This window comes from Lampris incognitus, chromosome 11, assembly GCF_029633865.1.
Source record: "Lampris incognitus isolate fLamInc1 chromosome 11, fLamInc1.hap2, whole genome shotgun sequence".
Taxonomy (NCBI): domain Eukaryota; kingdom Metazoa; phylum Chordata; class Actinopteri; order Lampriformes; family Lampridae; genus Lampris; species Lampris incognitus.
In genome coordinates, this window is record NC_079221.1 from 57637530 (window position 1) to 57658053 (window position 20524).

Below are 20524 nucleotides of genomic sequence, written 5' to 3' on the forward strand. Positions count from 1 at the left end.
GTTGTATGAACTCACCTAGATCTTCTTTGCACTGGATGGGCTTGGTGCAGAAAGAAGGCTTGCCCTGTCCAACCTGGTTGATGGCTGAGACTCTGAACTCATGGCTGGAGCCCTCCTTCAGCCCACTGTGAGTAAACTTCCTGTCCATCAGCTTGTCCTCCCCACCAATGCGGGTGAAGTTGTCCTTGCCAATTAGGCGAGACTCCAGGATGTATCCTGTGACCTCAGCACCACCGTCGTACTTAGGTGGTCTCCAGGCAATGGAGATGGAGTCCTTGGTGATAGCTGTGACCTCCAAGTCCTCCGGGCGCTCTGGTACAGCTGGCAGCAAGAGAAAGAGGATGTGAGTGGGAAACATTTTAAAGGGATTGCCCCAGGGATTACATTGATGCCCACAGGGATTACTTTGATGCCCCCAGGGATTACATTGATGCCAACAGGAATTACATTGATGCCAACAGGGATTACACTGATGCCCACAGGGATTACACTGATGCCCACAGGGATTACATTGATGCCCCCAGGGATTACATTGATGCCCACAGGGATTACACTGATGCCCACAGGGATTACATTGATGCCCCCAGGGATTACATTGATGCCCACAGGGATTACATTGATGCCCCAGGGAGTACTTTGATGCCCCCAGGGATTACATTGATGCCAACAGGAATTACACTGATGCCCCCAGGGATTACTTTGATGCCCCAGGGATTACACTGCAGCCCATTTCGCAGCTGCCAGCTGAAGAATTCTTGCTCAATACTGGACTAATTCCAATTTTTTTTGTTCCTATAAATCATTTAGACCCCAAATGATGGGAAAATATGGGCCAGGTTTAAAAATACTGGAATTACCCTTTAACAAAGGATGTTATTGCTTTAAGTATATTAATGAAGACACAACTGTATGTCAAGGAGGACAAAAAACAGAAATAACGAAACAAAATGTATGGGACATAAACTGTAAAAAGTGAAAATGTCCCGACACTGAAGTTGTAAAAGCAATAATCTCACTCGAGTGACTGTGATGGACGGAGACATGTCTGCTATTAAAGTGACACAAAGCACTCCTTCTGTCTTACGTACAGATGGGGTCTTTGATGAGCACCATCTTGTCCGTCTCTATGAAGGGTCCCATGCCAATGATGTTCTCAGCAGCGATTCGGAAGAAGTAGCCCTTTCCATCAATAAGCCCTTGGACCACGGCGTTGTTCCTGGTCACTGTGTAGGACACAGAGGTCCAGCCCATTCGGTCCGACTCTCTCTTCTCTATGATGTAGTTGGTGATGGCAGAGCCCCCGTCATCCTCAGGAGAATACCAGGTCAGTTTACAGGAGTCTGTGGTCAGGTTCTCCCCAGCGAAGGGAAGACCCACTGGCCCGGGTACATCTAATGGTGGTGGGGAGGGGGCATGGGGGTGGACAGTAAATCATTAGCTATTATTCAACGATTCTTTTAAAAGTAGCGCAGGCCACCTGTGAAGGACTCTGATTTCTCTACTTATGCTAACCAGATTGTATTTTGCTCATATTTGTTGTGTGAAGCACACTGAGCTAACACTGTATGACATATAAATAAACTCTGACTTGACTGATGTGAAGTGTTGGCTTTTCTGCTGAAATCTCTTTGGCATGTAAACTTGCCCGTTTTTGTTGTCGGTAGAATCGATGTCAACATGGTGTTCAGGAGAGGTGAGGACAGTCTACTAGACAGACAGAAACATGGAAAAAGGGGGTGTGTTTTAAGAACTTACCCAGGACCTCTACAATAATGGCCTTCTTTCTCTCTCCACCCTCATTCTTGGCGCTCAGGGTGTAGATGCCCTGATGATTCCTCCTGCAGTTCTTGATAACCAGACTGTTGGATATGCCAGTCTTCTCCACCACAGCCTCCTTGGGTACTTCGGCATCATCACGACACCAGCTAATCTGTGGAGCAGGTTTACCAGACACATAGGCAATGATGCGGATGGTGCCTCCGGCATGGACCACAATCTTCTCCTTCACCGAGGCATCCAGGTCCATCTCAGGAGCAACTGCAAGGAGTGAAGAGGGTGAATATGTGAGATGTTGTAAAACGTGTGTTTAAAGCCTTTTCAACCAGCCAGTCTGACTTTTTGAGAAAATAAAACACTAGCTAACCCTTCACGCGGGTAAAGATGGCAGGCTAGAAAAGCTACAACCTGAAAGGATTACAGAAACGTGATAACAGATAAATGATCCTTTTGGAGAGAGATGGCTTGGTATGAACTTCTCTGTACCCAACTTTAAAGGCCTCCGTCTCCTCTACCGAAAATAACTATACCAGTTTTGGACATGGAGACTTGCCATGACCCCAACACGAGCCATGTTTTCATCATATGGCAAGTCTATTCTTTCCTCTCACTTCTCCCTCTAACCAGCTGATGTTCAGATGATCAAGTCTGATGGAAACGTTATTTTCTGCCTGATAACACAGCATGAGTGCCTGGTACACTTCCTAATTCCTCAAACTCAGCTAAATAAAGTGAAAGGTTTTATAGGGGAGATGGATTCGCTCTTACTTGTCCTGTCTTTGACCTCAATGACCTCAGCGACCTGTCCTGGTTCTCCCACTCCCGCTGCATTGACGGCTCTGACCCGGAAGCGGTACAGACCACCTTCTTTGAGATCTGGAACCACAAATTTAGTTCCTCTGATCTCCTTGTCCTTGGCCTACAGGAGGAGGGAGAAATGGCTGAGTCAGTGCAAGTCATACATCAGGTAAGAAGTTCTCTGCCTCATGTGGCCCACACTTCTACACCAGACACTTCCTCTCTCTGTCCTCACTCACGTTACATGGAGGTTATATGTTACAGAAACAAGTTTCACCTTCTGCCATTCTTCTTCTGTTTCCTTCCCCTCTTCCTCTTCCTCATCGAGGAGCAGCTTCCTCTGAGCTTTCTTGTCCTCCTCCTCTTTGTTCACCTCCTTAAACTCCAAAATGTAGCCCGTGACCTTGGAACCTCCATCTATCAGGGGAGGAATCCATTCCAACTCCACTGTGGACTTGGTCCAGTCCGTCACCTTGGGAGTGGGCGGGCCTGGTGGCTCTGTTCACACACACACACACACACACACACACACACACACACACACACACACACACACACACACACACACACACACACACACACACACACACGGTTGAGTTCAGTAATTCCATCCATCCATTATCTGAACCACTTATCTTGCTCTCAGGGATGCTGTAGCCTATCCCAGCAGTCATTGGGCGGCAGGCGGGGAGACACCCTGGACAGGCCGCCAGACAATCACAGGGCCCCCACCCACACCCACACCCCCACCCACACCCACACACATTCACACCTAGGGACAATGCAGTACACTTAGTCATTTGCAGCTTTCTTAAAGGTTTCAGTAGAGGTTAAAGTCTGTTACATGTTAAATTAAATGTCTGTTAAAGTTCAATTTCAAGGTTTTGGGTGGCACAGTGGCGCGGTGGTTAGCGCAGTCGCCTCACAGCAACAAGGTCGTGGGTTCGAGCTCCAGGGAGTTCAGGAATTCTCTTTTGAATATGGTGATACACATTGTAATGCTTGTCACTGACTGCTTACGTAGCCAAGTGTAAAGGTAATGAGATCATAAGAACCAACTGTGTTGCCGGTACTGTGGTGTTTGATGAGGTGTCTTACTGATGGGGTCTCTGCAGAGAACAGGGTCAGAGGGCACGCTGGGCAGCCCACAGCCTGCAGCATTAGCGGCGATGACTCTGAACTGGTACATGGCTCCTTCCAACAGACCAGTGACGTCCCAGTTGTTGCCCAGAGGTAAAGCTCTGATAGGTTCACGGCTGACCCGCGTCCAGCGCTTGGAGGTGGTCTCCTTCTTCTCTATGAAGTAGCCAGTGATGGAGGAGCCGCCGTCATACTCCGGTTCATCCCAGTTGACAGTCATGGACTCCAGACAGATCTCAGTCACAGTGGGCTTTTCACACTGACCTGGGACAGCTGGAGAGCAGACAGGAATCATCAGTGTTAAGACAGCAGACACACAACAGTGTGAGCAAGCTCTGGCTGAGGGCAACACAAGGTGTGAGGAGAAGTAACTGAACTGTCATAAGCTGTAAAGATGAGCAGGAAGGTCTGATCAAAGGAGGAAGCCATCAACACAGGTGCACATAACTGGTGCACAGGTTGCACATGCGTGGTCAAAATAAATGAAGTGCAGCAGATAATACGAAAAGAGGCTCTTTTGCGTACCAACATTTGCGGGACACACTTACTGACACAACAGGACCGTCTCCATATATCACTGGTAAGAAAGTCATGATGACACGTGTCACTTTTAATAATCACATGTTCATCGTGCAACTTTCAGCCTTCGTTCTTGATTAAGTGGATGTGGTTTTTTCCAAGTTAGCAAGGTTAACTGGTAAACCTTGAGCTCCAGCACATAGTTAGCTTACATTACAGCTAGCTTAGCGTTACATTATTTCTCTGGTTTCAGGATTTTCTTCCATTCATCAAAATGTCCAAGAAGCACGCTGCTTTAAGTAATTTTGGTGTTGCCCCACCTCCAAAGAAATGCCAGACTGAACCTGGACATAAAAAATGTGTATTCACGGAGAAGTGGCTGCAGGAAGTAGCCTGGCTCCAAACACATGATGCCCACACAGATATGTGGTGCAAAATGTGTCGTGGAAACCCCAACCTCACGGATAAAAGCAGCGCCTTTATATAGGGACAAAAAAATGTCAGTCATGCAGCTTCTGAAAAGCACGAGCACAGTAAAGAGCACATGGACACAGGGCAAACTACTGATAACAGGTGCAGCAGGATCAGACATCCACCCGCCCTCCTGACACGGGGCAGGACAAAATGCATGAAGAACAGCGTCAAGCACTGTGTCATATTGTTCTGCTGGCCTTCACAAAGCCAAACATGCACACCCAATGCCTTCACATGAGGAGGATACTGAGCTTTTCAAGAGGCTTGGAGTTCATGTCGGGGTGCATATCATTCACGAGAAGAAGGACCTGCATCATGCAGAGCATTGCACACACAATCAGTTCAGAACTGAGTGAAGAACTTGAAGGCAGCTGAATTTTGGTTAGTGCTCTCTGACGGGCCAGAGGAGACAACAAAAGTGGAGCCGGAAACAAAGGGAGGCCCTCCCTACTATTAGTATAGTGTTCCTCATACTGTCCTGTGAGTCTGACCGTTTACTAGTGTGTCTTTATAAAGGGGTGGTTAAGACATGGAGACATATGTGGTCTAGACTTACTGAAGAGGTTCCTGGCCTTCTCAGGCTCACTGGCCAGTGGAGGTCCAGTTCCAAACTTGTTTTGGGCCATGACTCTGAACTCATACTCGTGGTTCTCTGTCAGTCTGGTCACGACGTAGGCACACTCTTTTGGGTCATTGGAGACATGGACCCAGGATTTCCTGTTCTCCTCACGTTTCTCAATGACATAGTTAGTGATTTTGGAGCCACCATCATCTTTGGGAGCGCTCCAGGCCAGGCCAATTCTCTCAGCAAACACCTCAGTGAATTTGATTGGTCCAGTAGGTGGGCCAGGAGGACCTGTGGGATGAGGACAGGTTTTAGAAATGTAATTGGATAATTAAAATTACTTTACTCACATCTGGGTTGCATACAGACCCACCTACATACATACTGACAGTACCCTAATGAAATGCCGTGTATATGTGATGGAAGTCCATTAGATGTGAAGACGTATGATGAAAATGAAATTATTGAATTATCTAAACATCTATGCAAAATGAAATTAGTATAGTGCAGTAGATGAAGAACGATTCTGACCCAGCACAGTGAGTTTGATGTCCTTGGAGGCAGTTCCCAGGCTGTTGGTAGCAGTAAGACTGTAGAGGGCGCTGTCATCTCTCCTGGACTGCTGGATGAGCAGAGTACATTTGTCTTGGGTGACCAGCTTGTTGATGTGCTGGTCGTAGTGAATGGCTGTTTTTTCCTCGGGCTTTGCCAGGTCAGCCCTCTGCCAGGTGAGACTGGGGAAAGGACAGCCACTGATCTTGGCGACAATGCTGACGTCGCAGCCCTCCTCCCCCTCCATGAACTCTCTCAGCTCAATGGTGGGAGCACCTGGAGGGACAGGAGACAGGAGGAGGGGTTGAACAATGGCATCAAACCAACTACAACAAAATGGAGCATCAAGTAAATTCAAATCTGGTGTCACAGTCAGCATTGTTACATTAATGGTTCAGTGAGTAAGTGTGTAGATGTGTATTTAACACAGCTAACCTAGCCCACAGCACATCACTAACACACACTCCAGTTTGTGTGCTGGTCAGCTGATAGAAATTATTTGAACGATGAATTATTCTGATCCCGGTGAGGGTTTACAGGGTTACTCACATGTCTGGTCCTTGATGACCATTGGTCCAGCAGTGGCAGAGGGTCTGCTGGGGCCGGCTGCATTGACGGCCTTCACCCTGAACTCGTACTCTCCTCCCTGGAAACAGTGACAGCAGGACATTAAGGATCTCATCATGGACTGGAGTCCTAATTCTTCTTACTGCTTTACCAATATGGACATGACTCTAATTCCACAGACCCCTCTCTTCAGAGAAGGACAACCGCTTATCTGGTAGCAGGGTAGGGAAGATGTCAACTGACCTCCTTCAGGTCCTCAACCACGAAGGTGAGCTCCTCGACATCTCTTTTGTTGCATTGCTTCCAGGTCTCCTTTTCCTTGCCAGTGGTGTCCCAGCTCAGCCGTTCGATGATGTAATGTGTGACCGGAGAGCCACCGTTGTTCTTAGGAGGCTCCCAGGTCAGAGTCACAGTGGTCTTGGTGACCAGGTTGATCTTCACCTTGGTAGGAGGATCAGGGGGGTCTGGGGAAAAGAATTTGGAGAGGAGGGACAAGATGATAAAGGGGAGGAGATGACAGGAGAGCACAGCAGAAGAGCAGAGAAGAAAAGAGAACCCTTTCCCACCGGCCAAAAAACCCGCTAACATCCGCCTTTTTACATTGACCAAAGGCAGACATTAGCAGGTTTTTTGGACAGTGGGAAAAGGGTATAAGAGGTATTCTGCAGTATAATACAGGTTTTCTTACAGATGGGGTCTCTCGCTCTGGCAGGTTCAGTGGTGACGGTGAAAGGTCCAAAGCCCAGCCTGTTCTCAGCACGGACTCGGAACATGTAGTCCTGACCCTCCAACAGACCAGGAACCACATAGGCCTGACTGGCACATGCCACATTCACCTGAAAATACAAAATAACTAATTATTTCTTCTTTCAGTAAAAAAATGTCTCTTGCCTATGACGAGCTGGCTGTCAAACAGTCATTCTTCATAAAGACTGTTTGGTCTGGTGAAAGAGAACAACATTTAGATCAGGTTAGATTAAGAATTAACCGGTAGAGAATGGCTCTAACACTGTAATCTGCTCTGGGTGGAGGGTCCAATCTAGAGATGTTTGGCTTTAACGCAGTATTGCCACTCGGTTACCTCTCTGTGACTCAGATCAGTGGTTCTCACACTCTTTCTGTCATGCCCCCCTTTGGAGGAGGAAAAATGTTCACGCCCCCCGCCCCAACAAAATGGTGCCAAAGTGGGCCAAGTTTAACTTTATTTCAATAACATGAAGATCATGAACACTCCTTTCACTTTGCTTTCAGTCATTTCTGTTGTGCAAATAACAAACACAAGTTCCACTTCAACTCTATCAAACCTCTTTTTGTGACATGTGTCACTAGATTGCTCCATCAGTCTGTGTGCTCTTTCAAAAACAGAGAAACACGAAATAAAATATAAAAATCACTTTGCTAAACCATAACAACAGTCTTATCACTGCATCAGCGCTACAATGAGCCTGTTATGCACTGCACATCTTTTCAAGACCGGGGTGCAGGCTTGATACCGCCACTCTCAAGTCATGCTCCATGTTGAGCTTAGACCTGTACTTGGTTTTAAGTGAGGCAACAGCAGAAAAGCCCATCTCACAGAGACGGGATGTGGCGAAGGGAAGCAGAATGCCCACAGCCCTCTGTCCTATGAGTGGATCCTCCCTCTCCACACCAAGCCAGAATTCACTCAGTGTCTGAGCTGTAAAGCTCAGCCTCAGTCTGGAGTCAGAGGTCATCTCCATGAACTGGTCCTCTTCAGCAGAGCTGAATCAGCAGGTGCTGCTGTGTTGAACGGATCTGTCACCCAGTCATACTGAGCACTGTTGTTTGGGAAGTATTTTTGAAAGCATCCTCTCAGGGGAGAGATGTGCTCCTTAAGACATGAAATCACTGTAGTGGCTCCACAATCACTGGTTTCAACAAATTCACTCAGATTCTCAAAGAAATCAGTATTTCCTTGACCAAGTAACCTGCCCCACATCTCAAGCTTTCGTGTGAATGCACTGATCTAGTCTGCCAGGTAAGGAAGGCGCTTGTCTCTGCCTTGAAGCTGAAGATTTAATTCATTCAGCTTTCCAAATATATCCCTGAGATAAGCCAGTTTCATCAGAAATTGTTCATCACTAAACTTGCTTGCAACATCATTCACATGCTCCTCCAGGAACACCCAAATTTCCTCTCGGAGCTGAAAGACTCAGGACAACACTTTACCTCGCGAGAGCCACCTAGCCTCGCTGTGAAACAACAGAGCTGACTATTCAGCTCCCATCTCCTCACAAAGTGCAGAAAACAGCCGCGCACTCAGGGGTCTTGTTTTGATGAAACTGACCACGCTAAGAACATCGGTCAAAACCTGGTTTAGGTCAGGGCTAATCTGTCTTGATGGCAGCGCTTCTCCGTGTATGACACAGTGCGTCCACTGCGCATTTGGCGAGAGCCTCTTGATTAGTGGCTGCAGTCCCTTCATTTTCCCTGCCATGGTCTGTGAACCATCCGGGCAAACGCCCGCACAGTTCTCCCAGTTCAGCCCGTGTTGTGCCAGGTACCGGTCCAGAAGCCTGAAGAGCCCATCAGCCGTCTCTCAACTGGGCCGTCCTTGCAAAACAGCAAATCCTCACACACCGACTCTGACGTGACAAAGCCAACATGAGCAATAAACTAGCAGTCTTTATTGCTGTCAGCAGCCTCGTCCACTTGTCAGGCCAAACGTTTGTCTTTCAGTTTGTCAGCGAGTTGTTCCTCAACAAGGTCATCTGAAATGTCGCATATAGTACGTCTTACAACTGTATCATTGGACAGAAGGACAGTCTTCAATTTTGCGGCGCTTGTCTCATCAAACATAGTTGCCAACATATCTAAAGCCGTGGGAAGTATGAGCTCCCCTGCTGTTGTGTGTGGTTTCTTGCCGTGGGCAGTTGTGTGTGTGTGACGTTGTGTGATGCCATCAGTGCTTTGCTGTTCACTGATGCAGCTTCTACAAAGCCGCGTCCCTGCTGACGGTCTGCACCAAGTCTTCTCTGGAAGAACTCGAGTGGCTTATTGACGTGACCGGCCAACACCCTGACTGAGCGCTGGCATACCTTGGTCCAGGCCTTGTCAGATACGCATCTCTTCTCAATGAAGTAGCTCTTGATCCTCTCTCCTCCATCGTTGTCTGGCAGCTTCCAGATCAGCCTCATGGTGGCTCTGGTGGGATCAGTCACCTTCAGATCTTTAGGAGCCCCAGGGACGTCTGGAAAGAAGAAACAGTCAGTTATTCAAACAAAGACCAAACGCCCAGCCAGACACCTTGGACTGGATCCATTCATGCTGAGTCACTCTCGTGGCAACTGACATGGCATCACAGTCTAAAATGTCCATGTTAATGCACATACAGATGGACAGACAATCATCCTATAAGCATCACTAAAGTCACACACGCGCCCCCCCCCCCCCCCACAGTACACTATGTGTTCTGGTTAGAAAGAAAGTGAACATAAGTTGTCGTACTGTATTTGAATTTCCACAAAGAACACCAAGATAGTTTGACAGCTTATACAATCTGGGTGAAGAGTTCTTTCTATTTAGCTTTGAGTTGTAAAACTATGAGAACAGTATACATGGGTCATCCTCTCTGTTTGTGTGTCTGTGTTGTGTTGTACCGAGGACGTTGACTCTGACGTTGACATGTTTCTGTCCTGACTTGTTCTTGGCTGTGATGGTGTAACGTCCGGAGTGGCTCCTCAGACTCACTGGGATGGTCAACGTTGATGTGGTGTCTGTAGACTCGAGCTAACAAGACATAATTACCATTGGACTTTATCAGCAGAATCGGGTTTAATGTTCACATTCTGTCCTTTCAAACTATACTATCGTCTGTTTGTGTTATCCTGTATGACAGGTATTCTTTTCTGGCCATTGGCAGGGATCTACCGGGTATGCGAGATAATGGAATGATTTAGTGCAGGATGTGTCTGTGTTGAGCGTTACCTCAGAGTCCACTGGCAGTGTGTGAAGTTTGTTCTTCTTGTGCTTCTTCGCTTTGCCATCAAAATCCCAGGTCACCTTGGGGACAGGGCGGCCTGTTATGATGGCAGGGATTCTGATTGGATTTCCAGCCCTGATGCAGAGCAGGTCATCAGCGACTACATCCACAAAGATCTTAGGCTCAGCTGATGAGGGAAAAGATACATGGGCATTAAAACATGTAAAAAAGACAGAGCGAACAATAGAAACAACAACACATGTCTATAAAATACAAATTTTTTTGTAAGTTTTAAGGTAGAATTAACCATATTACAGAGGTTGAGATGGCTAGTTGCAGCAGAAGATGACAACAGGCCACGTCATGGTTAGAGTTAACACTAGAACCAACCTTGAACGTCCTCCACCAAAACCTCAGAGGTCCTGGGGCTGGGGTCAGACTCTCCAATGTCGTTAACAGCGATGATCCTGAAGCGATAGCGCTTCAACTCCCTGAGACTGGGCATAGTGAACTCTGTGGTTGGGTGGAGGGTATCTGGGTCAGTGACCCTCACCCAGTCAGAGGTGCCCTCATCCTGGATCTGAACGATGTAGCCTTTGATGGGGCTTCCTCCATCCTTCTCTGGAGGCTTCCAGTTCAGGGTGATACTGTGCTTGGTCTTATCAACCACTTCTGGAGCAGCGGGCATGCTGGGTGGGGCTAGGGAGTGAAAGTGAGGGGGTCATTTTCCCAACAACAAAAACAATAATTACTTCATGTTCATTATCAACATGTGGGGAATCCACAGGATCCAGTCTGTGTGCTTAATTTAAGTTACCTGCTGTCATTCAACAAGTTCAGTCACATCATGCAGAAACTCTAGTTTTTGACCACGACAGCTCAGAGATGTGGAGCCCAGCCGGGGCTGTGTAGTGGCCTATACTCACTCAGTGGGTCAACAGCAAAGGCTGAATCTGAAGGTCCGCTGAATGGTCCGGTTCCTGCAGCATTGCAGGCTGCTACTCTGAACTCATACTCTGTCCCTTCAATCAGACGGGTCACCTGTGTCCAAACACATTCAACATCATTCATACTGGTTGTTCACTATCTCCGGCTTTCAGCTTTTGTGACTAAATGCCAATCAGGCAGAAATGATAGAGGGCAGGGTAGAGGCTTTTGATAGCAGATATGTGTGTTTCTTAAACACTGGGATGAGAGTTCCCTGTTCTAGGAGCTATGCAACAGAGGGCCGGTCGCTGTAAACTAAAGGCTAGCATGCTTTTTTGGAAAATATTCGGCTGTAGCATATTCAGATGTTTTCCTTTGGCACTAACCCTCACTACAAACAGTTGAAAACCAGTTGGTTGTTACTGGTTGTAGTCAACCTCCGCAGCTGATTAAAGCAGCCAGCTCACCTGGTATTCCCAGCCCTTCACAGCACGTTTGGTGACAGGAGCCTTGTTGACTCTGGCCCAGTAGGAGGAGCCTTTCTCCCTCTTCTCCAGCCAATAGCCTGTGATCAGGGAGCCACCATTGTCCCTGGGAGGCTCCCAGGTAAGGGTCATGGAGGTCTTGGAGAATTCAGCAATTGTGGGTTTCTCTGGAGGCCCGGGGAGGCCGAAGGGGTCTTTGATCTGGACCTCCTCTGTCATACAGGGGTCAGATTTACCATAGCGGTTCTCAGCTCTGACCCTGAACAGGTAGGTTTTGTTGGTCTCTAGGTGCCACACCTGAGAGCAGGAAGGAGATAGTGTGTGGTTAGAAAAAACCCAAAAAACTTGATACAAGAATTTTTCTTATCATTACAGCAAGTATTGTCACACTAATTAGTATGATTTATTTCACTAAAACCAGGAAGTGTCATTCTTTATCATTACAGCCTCATCATCAACATTAGCTGGTATAAGAACTCAGCGTTCAGACTAACAGGTTCCACTAGGTGACCAGCTGGCTTGTAGCTCCTAATATTCATTTGATTTAATGATGGATGGTAGCAATGCTAACAAGATGCTTAAAAGGTGACTAAGATATGACGATGAGATGGAGGAAGACTGACCCCGTATCTTTTCTCAACGATGCTGTTGGTGACCTCTGTCCACTGGGGCTCAGGAGGAGCTTCCTGACCTTCCTCCAGCTCAGGTTCCTCTGTCACTACATCCTTCTTCTCTACAATGTAATTGGTCAGCTCACTGCCACCATCATCCAGTGGCGCCTCCCAGTGGAGGTAGCAGGACTCTGCCTTGATATTGGACACTGTCACATTTCTGGGAGGCAGGGGGCGGTCTGGGAGAGAGTAACAGGTTTTAATTTAATTTTATTATTTTTTCATTATTTATTTAGCTAAAAAAACATTCAGAATCTTTTCCATATTTTACTGTTATTGCTAGTATGGTGGAGAGGGAATTAGAAAAATTAAGGATAGCTTGAGTTGACTTTATACATACACAACCTGTCAGGTTACATAAGGCTGGATAATACTCAGACAGTATAGTTACAGCATATAACTACCTCGCTTATCATGTACAGCACTCAGTAGTGCTGGAAAGTGGTTAATGTGAACCGCCCTTACTAATTCCCAACGCTTCTCTCCAGTACGTCATCATGCAGTATGTGGTGATTTCAGTGTATGAGGTGAGCCACTCACCCAGAACCATGATGGAAATGGAGTGGCTTGCTGAGCCCATGTTGTTTGAGGCAGACAGGTTGTAGGTGCCCTTGTCTCTCCTGTTGGCTGAAGGGATAGACAGGGTGGTTTTGCAGTTCTGTCGGCCAGTCTGTACAGTCTCTATCAGTAGGGCCTCTGAGGGCTTGTCGATCACCACATCATCCTTGGACCACTCCACCTTGGGGATGGGCAGTCCCAGGACATCGGCAGGGATCTCAATGGCATCTCCCTTCTTCACTGTGATGGCGTCTCCCTTAAAGTGCTTCAGCATGTGAATCTCAGGAGCCACTGCAGGGAGAGCACAGCAAACCTCTAATTTAATAGTGCCAGGAGGATTGCTGTGACTTGTACATCAGGGAAACTAAACAGACGCTGGCCAAGAGAATGACACAACACAGGAGAGCTAACATGTCAGACCAGGACTCTACAGTCTACACCATCCACAGACCGGGACTCCACAGTCTACACCATCTACAGGCCAGTGGCCACTCTTTCAAGGATGAGGATGTGCACGTCCTTGATAGGGAGGAATGCTGGTTTGAACGGGGAGTCAAAGAGGCCATCTATGTGAAGAGGGAATGACCATCCCTGAACCAAATTACATAAACTTCAAAAAATAGTGCTCCACATTTACAGAATGGTACAATGCTATACACATTACACGACTATCGGAGAACTATGCTCACTTATCAAACGTTCTAACATTGTCCTGGAGAACTTACCTTCATCATCCTGGATCACCACAGTTAGGGGGCTTGAGGGGTCGCTCTCTCCGATGAGGTTGGCACACTTAATCCTGAACTCATACATCCAGGCCTCATCCAGACCTTCCACAGGCATGCTCAGGTCTGGGCAGATCTCTTTGTTGCAGGGCTCGAAGGCCTGCTGGTCCTGTCTTTTCTTCTCCACAAAGTAGCCAATGATGGGGCTTCCTCCATCATTACGAGGAGGCTTCCAAGCCAGGGTAATGGAGTTCTTGGTTCTCTCTTTGTAATGGAACTTCTCAGGGGAGGTTGGAGGTCCTACAGGGTAGGAAGACAAAAGCTAAATCAGGCTCTTTAAAGAATTAACAGTACAAACACATCAGAGATGCTTCAAATATACTCTATTAGGAAGCTTGACAGGATTGATATCTAAGCTGGCAACAATATCACAGAAAAAGATGCATTCATAGTCCTGTTGCATTTGACTGACATTTTCAACAGTTCAAAGAGAACAAATGGCCAATCTGTGGCATCTGTTTTGCTCTCTCCTGGACTTCTACCCTTGTAGCTCCTCACCTTGTGGGTCCACAGCCTTGATGGGGCCCAGCTCCACAGGGGGGCCCATGCCATACTTGTTCTTGGCGATGACCCGGAACATGTATTCTTGTCCCTCCATGATGCCAACACACTCACACTTGGAGGAGGCCGTCTCGACAGGCTGTCTCCACGTGTGCATCTTAGCATCTCTCCTCTCAACAAGGAAGCCAGTGAGGTCACTTCCTCCATCGTCCGCGGGGTCATCCCAGTTCAGGAAGATCATCTTGCGGGTGACTACCACAGGCTTGAGGTCTGTGACTGGTCCAGGGACATCTGAGGGAGGGGGGTGCTTATCAGTCAACTGAGATGAAGTTAACTACTGAATAACCGTTGAGATAATTTTAAATGTCTTCTATTTGATGGCAAAAAGCAATTGTGATTTTCTTTGGACTTTGTGAAACTTCTCTTTTGATCTATCAAAAAACCATTTGGTTGGATAACAGGAAAGTTACAGCTTTAAAGACCTCAACACTTATGAAGTAACTCTTCCCTCCATGTACAAATGTAATGTATTGGGTTTGAAGTGGATAGACGTGTCAACGCTGTAGAGATGGAAATATCTGTGTGTTCTTACCCATGACCTCCACTCTGGTCCAGGCTGACTTGGTACCACTGGGGTTGCAGGCAGTGATCTGATATTTGCCACAGTCCTTCCTCTGGACATTTTTGATAGAGACAATACTCTTATTAGCATCGTCAATGATCTCCACCCGGTCCTTGTCTGGCTTGGCGTCATCCTTCACCCAGGTGATGGAGGGCTGGGGTTTCCCGGTGACAGTGGCCGGCAGGCAGAGGTTCTCTCCTGCTCTGATAAACACGCCGTTCCTGATGGACAGGTCCAGCTCAATCACTGGTACTTCTGTGGAGCGCAACACACGACACACAGCAGTTTAGAGGACATCAGTAGAATCTGCAGACAACCTGATGGAACATCACACACTTCCATTCTAGCTAACATGCTGAAGCTTTCCTCAGACATACAAGTGACAAACACCGTTCATTTTAAGATGTGTCATTCGAGGTCGTTACTGCATTGCCCGACATTCCACTGCATTACATAAAACGATATAAGGTTGTATCATGTTATCCAGACAGAACTGGCTTTGACTGGATTAAAAGTGAATTGAGACATATTTTCACAGCAGTTTCCCAGGTGTAAGTGTAGGAATCTGACCTGCGGGGTTTCTGACAAACACCGACTCAGTGAAACCAGGCGTTCCCTCTCCAGCAGCATTACAGGCGATTACTCGAACAAGGTATTTGGCTCCCTCTCTGACTCCATACACTGTGAAGGTCCGGGTCTTCCAGGGGCGTTCTGTAGATCTGGACCAGTCCTTGGTACCAGCCATGGCCTACAGAAGCCAGGGGGATACACAGGCTGCAATCTGCTGTGTTCTGGGAAATACTCACGCCAACTATACGCCAAGCAAACCCAGCGACAAGTGCTGGATTTGTTTGTAGCAAGGTGGTACACAACTCTGACATAGTGTCATTATGCTACACAACTCTGACATGGTGTGATTATGTTACACAACTCTGACATAGTGTCATTATGCTACACAACTCTGACATGGTGTCATTATGCTACACAACTCTAACATAGTGTCATTATGGTACATAACTCTGACATGGTGTGATTATGTTACACAACTCTGACATGGTGTCATTATGTTACACAACTCTGACATGGTGTCATTATGCTACACAACTCTGACATAGTGTCATTATGCTACACAACTCTGACACGGTGTCATTATGCTACACAACTCTGACATAGTGTCATTATGCTACACAACTCTGACATAGTGTCATTATGCTACACAACTCTGACATGGTGTCATTATGCTACACAACTCTGACATAGTGTCATTATGCTACACAACTCTGACACGGTGTCATTATGCTACACAACTCTGACATAGTGTCATTATGCTACACAACTCTGACACGGTGTCATTATGCTACACAACTCTGACATAGTGTCATTATGCTACACAACTCTGACATAGTGTCATTATGCCACTCAACTCTGACATGGTGTGATTATGTTACACAACTCTGACATGGTGTCATTATGCTACACAACTCTGACATAGTGTCATTATGCTACACAACTCTGACACGGTGTCATTATGCTACACAACTCTGACATAGTGTCATTATGCTACACAACTCTGACATAGTGTTATTATGCTACACAACTGACATAGTGTCATTATGGTACATAACTCTGACATGGTGTCATTATGTTACACAACTCTGACATAGTGTCATTATGCTACACAACTCTGACATAGTGTTATTATGCTACACAACTGACATGGTGTCATTATGGTACACAACTCTGACATGGTGTCATTATGGTACACAACTCTGACATGGTGTCATTATGGTGCACAACTCTGACATGGTGTCATTATGCTACACAACTCTGACATAGTGTCATTATGGTACACAACTCTAACATGGTGTCATTATGGTGCACAACTCTGACATGGTGTCGTTATGCTACACAACTCTGACATAGTGTCAGAGTTGTGTAGCATAACGACCTTCCCTGTCTTCAAGGACACACTGACCTTGTCAACGTGATATCCCAGGATCTCTCCTCCTCCATTATCCACAGGGGGATCCCACTCCACATCGATGGAGTAGTCTGTGGTTTCCACCACTCTGGCTACAGGAGGTCCAGGAGGTACTACACAATTACACACAATTAAAGTCAGGACACATCTCACGCAAGGAAATATTAGCTACTTCATGTCATCATACAGGATAATACTACATTGTTACTGTATGTTATGTTGTATGAAGTATTAGCTACTTCATGTCATCATACAGTATGATACTACATTGTTACTGTATGTTATGTTGTATGAAGTATTAGCTACTTCATGTCATCATACAGTATGATACTACATTGTTACTGTTTGTTATGTTGTATGAAGTATTGGCTACTTCATGTCACCATACAGGATAATACTATATTGTTACTGTATGTTATGTTGTATGAAGTATTAGCTACTTCATGTCATCATACAGCATAATACTACATTGTTACTGTATGTTATGTTGTATGAAGTATTGGCTACTTCATGTCATCATACAGTATGATACTACATTGTTACTGTATGTTATGTTGTATGAAGTATTAGCTACTTCATGTCATCATACAGTATGATACTACATTGTTACTGTATGTTATGTTGTATGAAGTATTGGCTACTTCATGTCATCATACAGTATGATACTACATTGTTACTGTATGTTATGTTGTATGAAGTATTGGCTACTTCATGTCACCATACAGGATAATACTATATTGTTACTGTATGTTATGTTGTATGAAGTATTGGCTACTTCATGTCATCATACAGTATAATACTATATTGTTACTGTATGTTATGTTGTATGAAGTATTGGCTACTTCATGTCATCATACAGTATAATACTATATTGTTACTGTATGTTATGTTGTATGAAGTATTAGCTACTTCATGTCACCATACAGGATAATACTATATTGTTACTGTATGTTATGTTGTATGAAGTATTAGCTACTTCATTTCACCATACAGGATGATGCTACGTTGTTACTGTTTGTTATGTTGTATGAAGTATTAGGTACTTCATGTCACCATACAGTGTGATACTACATTGTTACTGTATGTTATGTTGTATGAAGTATTGGCTACTTCATGTCATCATACAGTATGATACTACATTGTTACTGTTTGTTATGTTGTATGAAGTATTGGCTACTTCATGTCACCATACAGGATAATACTACATTGTTACTGTTTGTTATGTTGTATGAAGTATTATCTACTTCATGTCATCATACAGTATAATACTATATTGTTACTGTATGTTATGTTGTATGAAGTATTAGCTACTTCATTTCACCATACAGGATGATGCTACGTTGTTACTGTTTGTTATGTTGTATGAAGTATTAGGTACTTCATGTCACCATACAGTGTGATACTACATTGTTACTGTATGTTATGTTGTATGAAGTATTAGGTACTTCATGTCACCATACAGTGTGATACTACATTGTTACTGTATGTTATGCTGCATGATGGCAGGTCTCACTATAGTCACATAGGATGTTTATCTCAGTGGGTCTAACTTGATTAAAACAGGTCAGGTGAATGAACTGAAGTCCAGCATGAATTCACTACGCTCGTCTAACAAACACAGAAAACCCCTGGAAGTCCGAGGTTCCCTTCATCCAGCCGCTGCTGCTTTGTAATGACTTCAGCAATGCGGGGGCCATGATAACATAACCAACATGCTAACAGAGGCAGTTACAACTTGTTGATCACTGTGTGGAACTTTTAAAATGATGGTGCAGGTGGCTGTAGCAGATCTACACTGATGGTTGTGAGGTGAGTACTGGTGTCTGTGTAGGGACATACAGATCGGGGCCTGGGCAGTCTTGGGGTCTGAAGGGATGCTGAACTTTCCAGGTCCTGCTTGGTTCTCAGCTGCTACTCTGAAGATGTAGGTCAGTCCTTCTATCAGACCCTCCACGTTCACCTCAGTGTCTGTGACGAGGTCCCTGTTGGCCAAGGCAAAGGGCATCATTCACATACTGCTGGAGAAAAAGATGTCATCCACAAATCCTTTCACTTCATTCACTTCCGGGACACTTTTCTGCAGCTTCGTCATCCATCCACCCTTCAGCTTACTGCTTATCCTGCTCTCAGGGTCGCGGGGACACTGGAGCCTATCCCAGCAGTCACTGGGCGGCAGGCCGGGAGACACCCTGGACAGGCCACCAGGCCATCACACACACACACACACACACACACACACCTAGGGACAATGTAGTACAGCTGAGTCACCTGACCTACATGTCTGAGTCACCTGACCTCCATGTCTTTGATTCACCTGACCTACATGTCTTTGGACTGTGGGAGGAAACCGGAGCCCCCTGGAGGAAACCCACGCAGACACGGGGAGAAACTGCAAACTCCACACAGAGGTCGACCCGGGACGACCCCCAAGGTTGGGCTACCCCGGGGCTCGAACCCAGGACCTTCTTGCTGTGAGGCGACCGTGCTAACCACTGTGCCACCGTGCCATCTTCACTATGTAAAATCCGTTTCTGTAGCTAAGTGTGAAACATTTGGACAATAGAATGGTTCTCATACCTGATGGTCCTTAATGGGAAATCAAACCTATTTCTCTTTCTCTTTATTTCTATGTTACTTCTTCTTTTCTATCTTCCATTTGATGTTACAAGGTTCACTGAGCCCTTCACACTCGTTCCACAGTGATGTGAGCATGACGTCAGTCACCTGTTGACCCGGGCCCAGTGGGTGCTGTTGATTTCACGGCGCTCTACCCAGTAACCCAGGATGGGGCTCCCATTGTCATTGGGCTCATTCCAGGAGACCAGCATGCTGTGGGCTGTGATGTCATCGATCTCTGGCTTATCAGGAGTCCCAGGAGGATCTGCAACAAGAAAGGGCAGTTTCTGGTGTTTAATACTTAGTTCAGAACAATTATATATATGTACACACACACATAAAATGTGTGTGCGTGTGGGTGTGTGTGTGTTAAATAACAGTGCTACGCACCAAAGGGATTCTTGGCGATGAGGGGTTTGGAGATGCAGGCTGGGCCAGCTCCAAACTTGTTCTCAGCCACCACTCTGAAGATATACTCCTTCTTCTCAATGAGTTTGGGCACCGGGTAGCGGCATCCCCGCAAGGTGGAAGTGACGGTGCTCCAGCCAATCTCCAGCTTGGAGTTGTCCTTCTTCTCAAGGGTGTAATTTAGGATCTCACTGCCTCCATCATCCAGAGGAGGATCCCATTTACAAATGACAGAGTTCTTTCTCACCTCCTCAAAACGGAAGTTCACCGGAGGTCCAGGAGTGTCTGGAAGAGAACAGATGCAGGGCGGATCAGTGTTTCACCAGGCATCTAAGAAGCTTGACAAATCCTGTGCATTTCAACTTAATGTCGCCAGATTCAAGCAAAGCAACAATAGAACAGAACAGAATCTCACCAAGCACGTTGACCTCACAGGAGGCAGAGGCTATTCCATGGTCATTCTCCACCTTAACAGTGTAGACACCATGGTCACCACGCACAGTATCCACGACGACAACGCAGGACTCTCCCTTCTGGCTATTATTGATGGTCAGGCGCTCATTGATTGTTGGATACTCAGACTCTTCAACCTCAGGTTCTGCTGGTTCCTCCTTTTTCTCCACCTCTTTCTTCTCT

The 20524-nt window shown here is 46.2% G+C and overlaps 1 protein-coding gene across 1 annotated transcript in view; it reads right to left on the reverse strand.

The window, feature by feature from the left end:
- Window positions 1-20524, reverse strand: part of LOC130120437 (titin-like) — a 260908-nt gene that overhangs the window by 81742 nt on the left and 158642 nt on the right. Inside the window, 30 exon segments of the mRNA XM_056288973.1 lie at window positions 16-321; window positions 1089-1391; window positions 1756-2037; window positions 2545-2695; window positions 2852-2875; window positions 2948-3072; window positions 3673-3987; window positions 5264-5563; window positions 5804-6100; window positions 6374-6470; window positions 6635-6855; window positions 7080-7227; window positions 9451-9602; window positions 10012-10141; window positions 10340-10521; window positions 10725-11033; window positions 11261-11375; window positions 11729-12043; window positions 12370-12432; window positions 12469-12596; window positions 12958-13266; window positions 13701-14000; window positions 14259-14552; window positions 14854-15138; window positions 15454-15631; window positions 16859-16977; window positions 18704-18846; window positions 19589-19745; window positions 19871-20173; window positions 20304-20520. Of these exon segments, the coding sequence (XP_056144948.1) occupies window positions 16-321; window positions 1089-1391; window positions 1756-2037; window positions 2545-2695; window positions 2852-2875; window positions 2948-3072; window positions 3673-3987; window positions 5264-5563; window positions 5804-6100; window positions 6374-6470; window positions 6635-6855; window positions 7080-7227; window positions 9451-9602; window positions 10012-10141; window positions 10340-10521; window positions 10725-11033; window positions 11261-11375; window positions 11729-12043; window positions 12370-12432; window positions 12469-12596; window positions 12958-13266; window positions 13701-14000; window positions 14259-14552; window positions 14854-15138; window positions 15454-15631; window positions 16859-16977; window positions 18704-18846; window positions 19589-19745; window positions 19871-20173; window positions 20304-20520 (6268 nt within the window).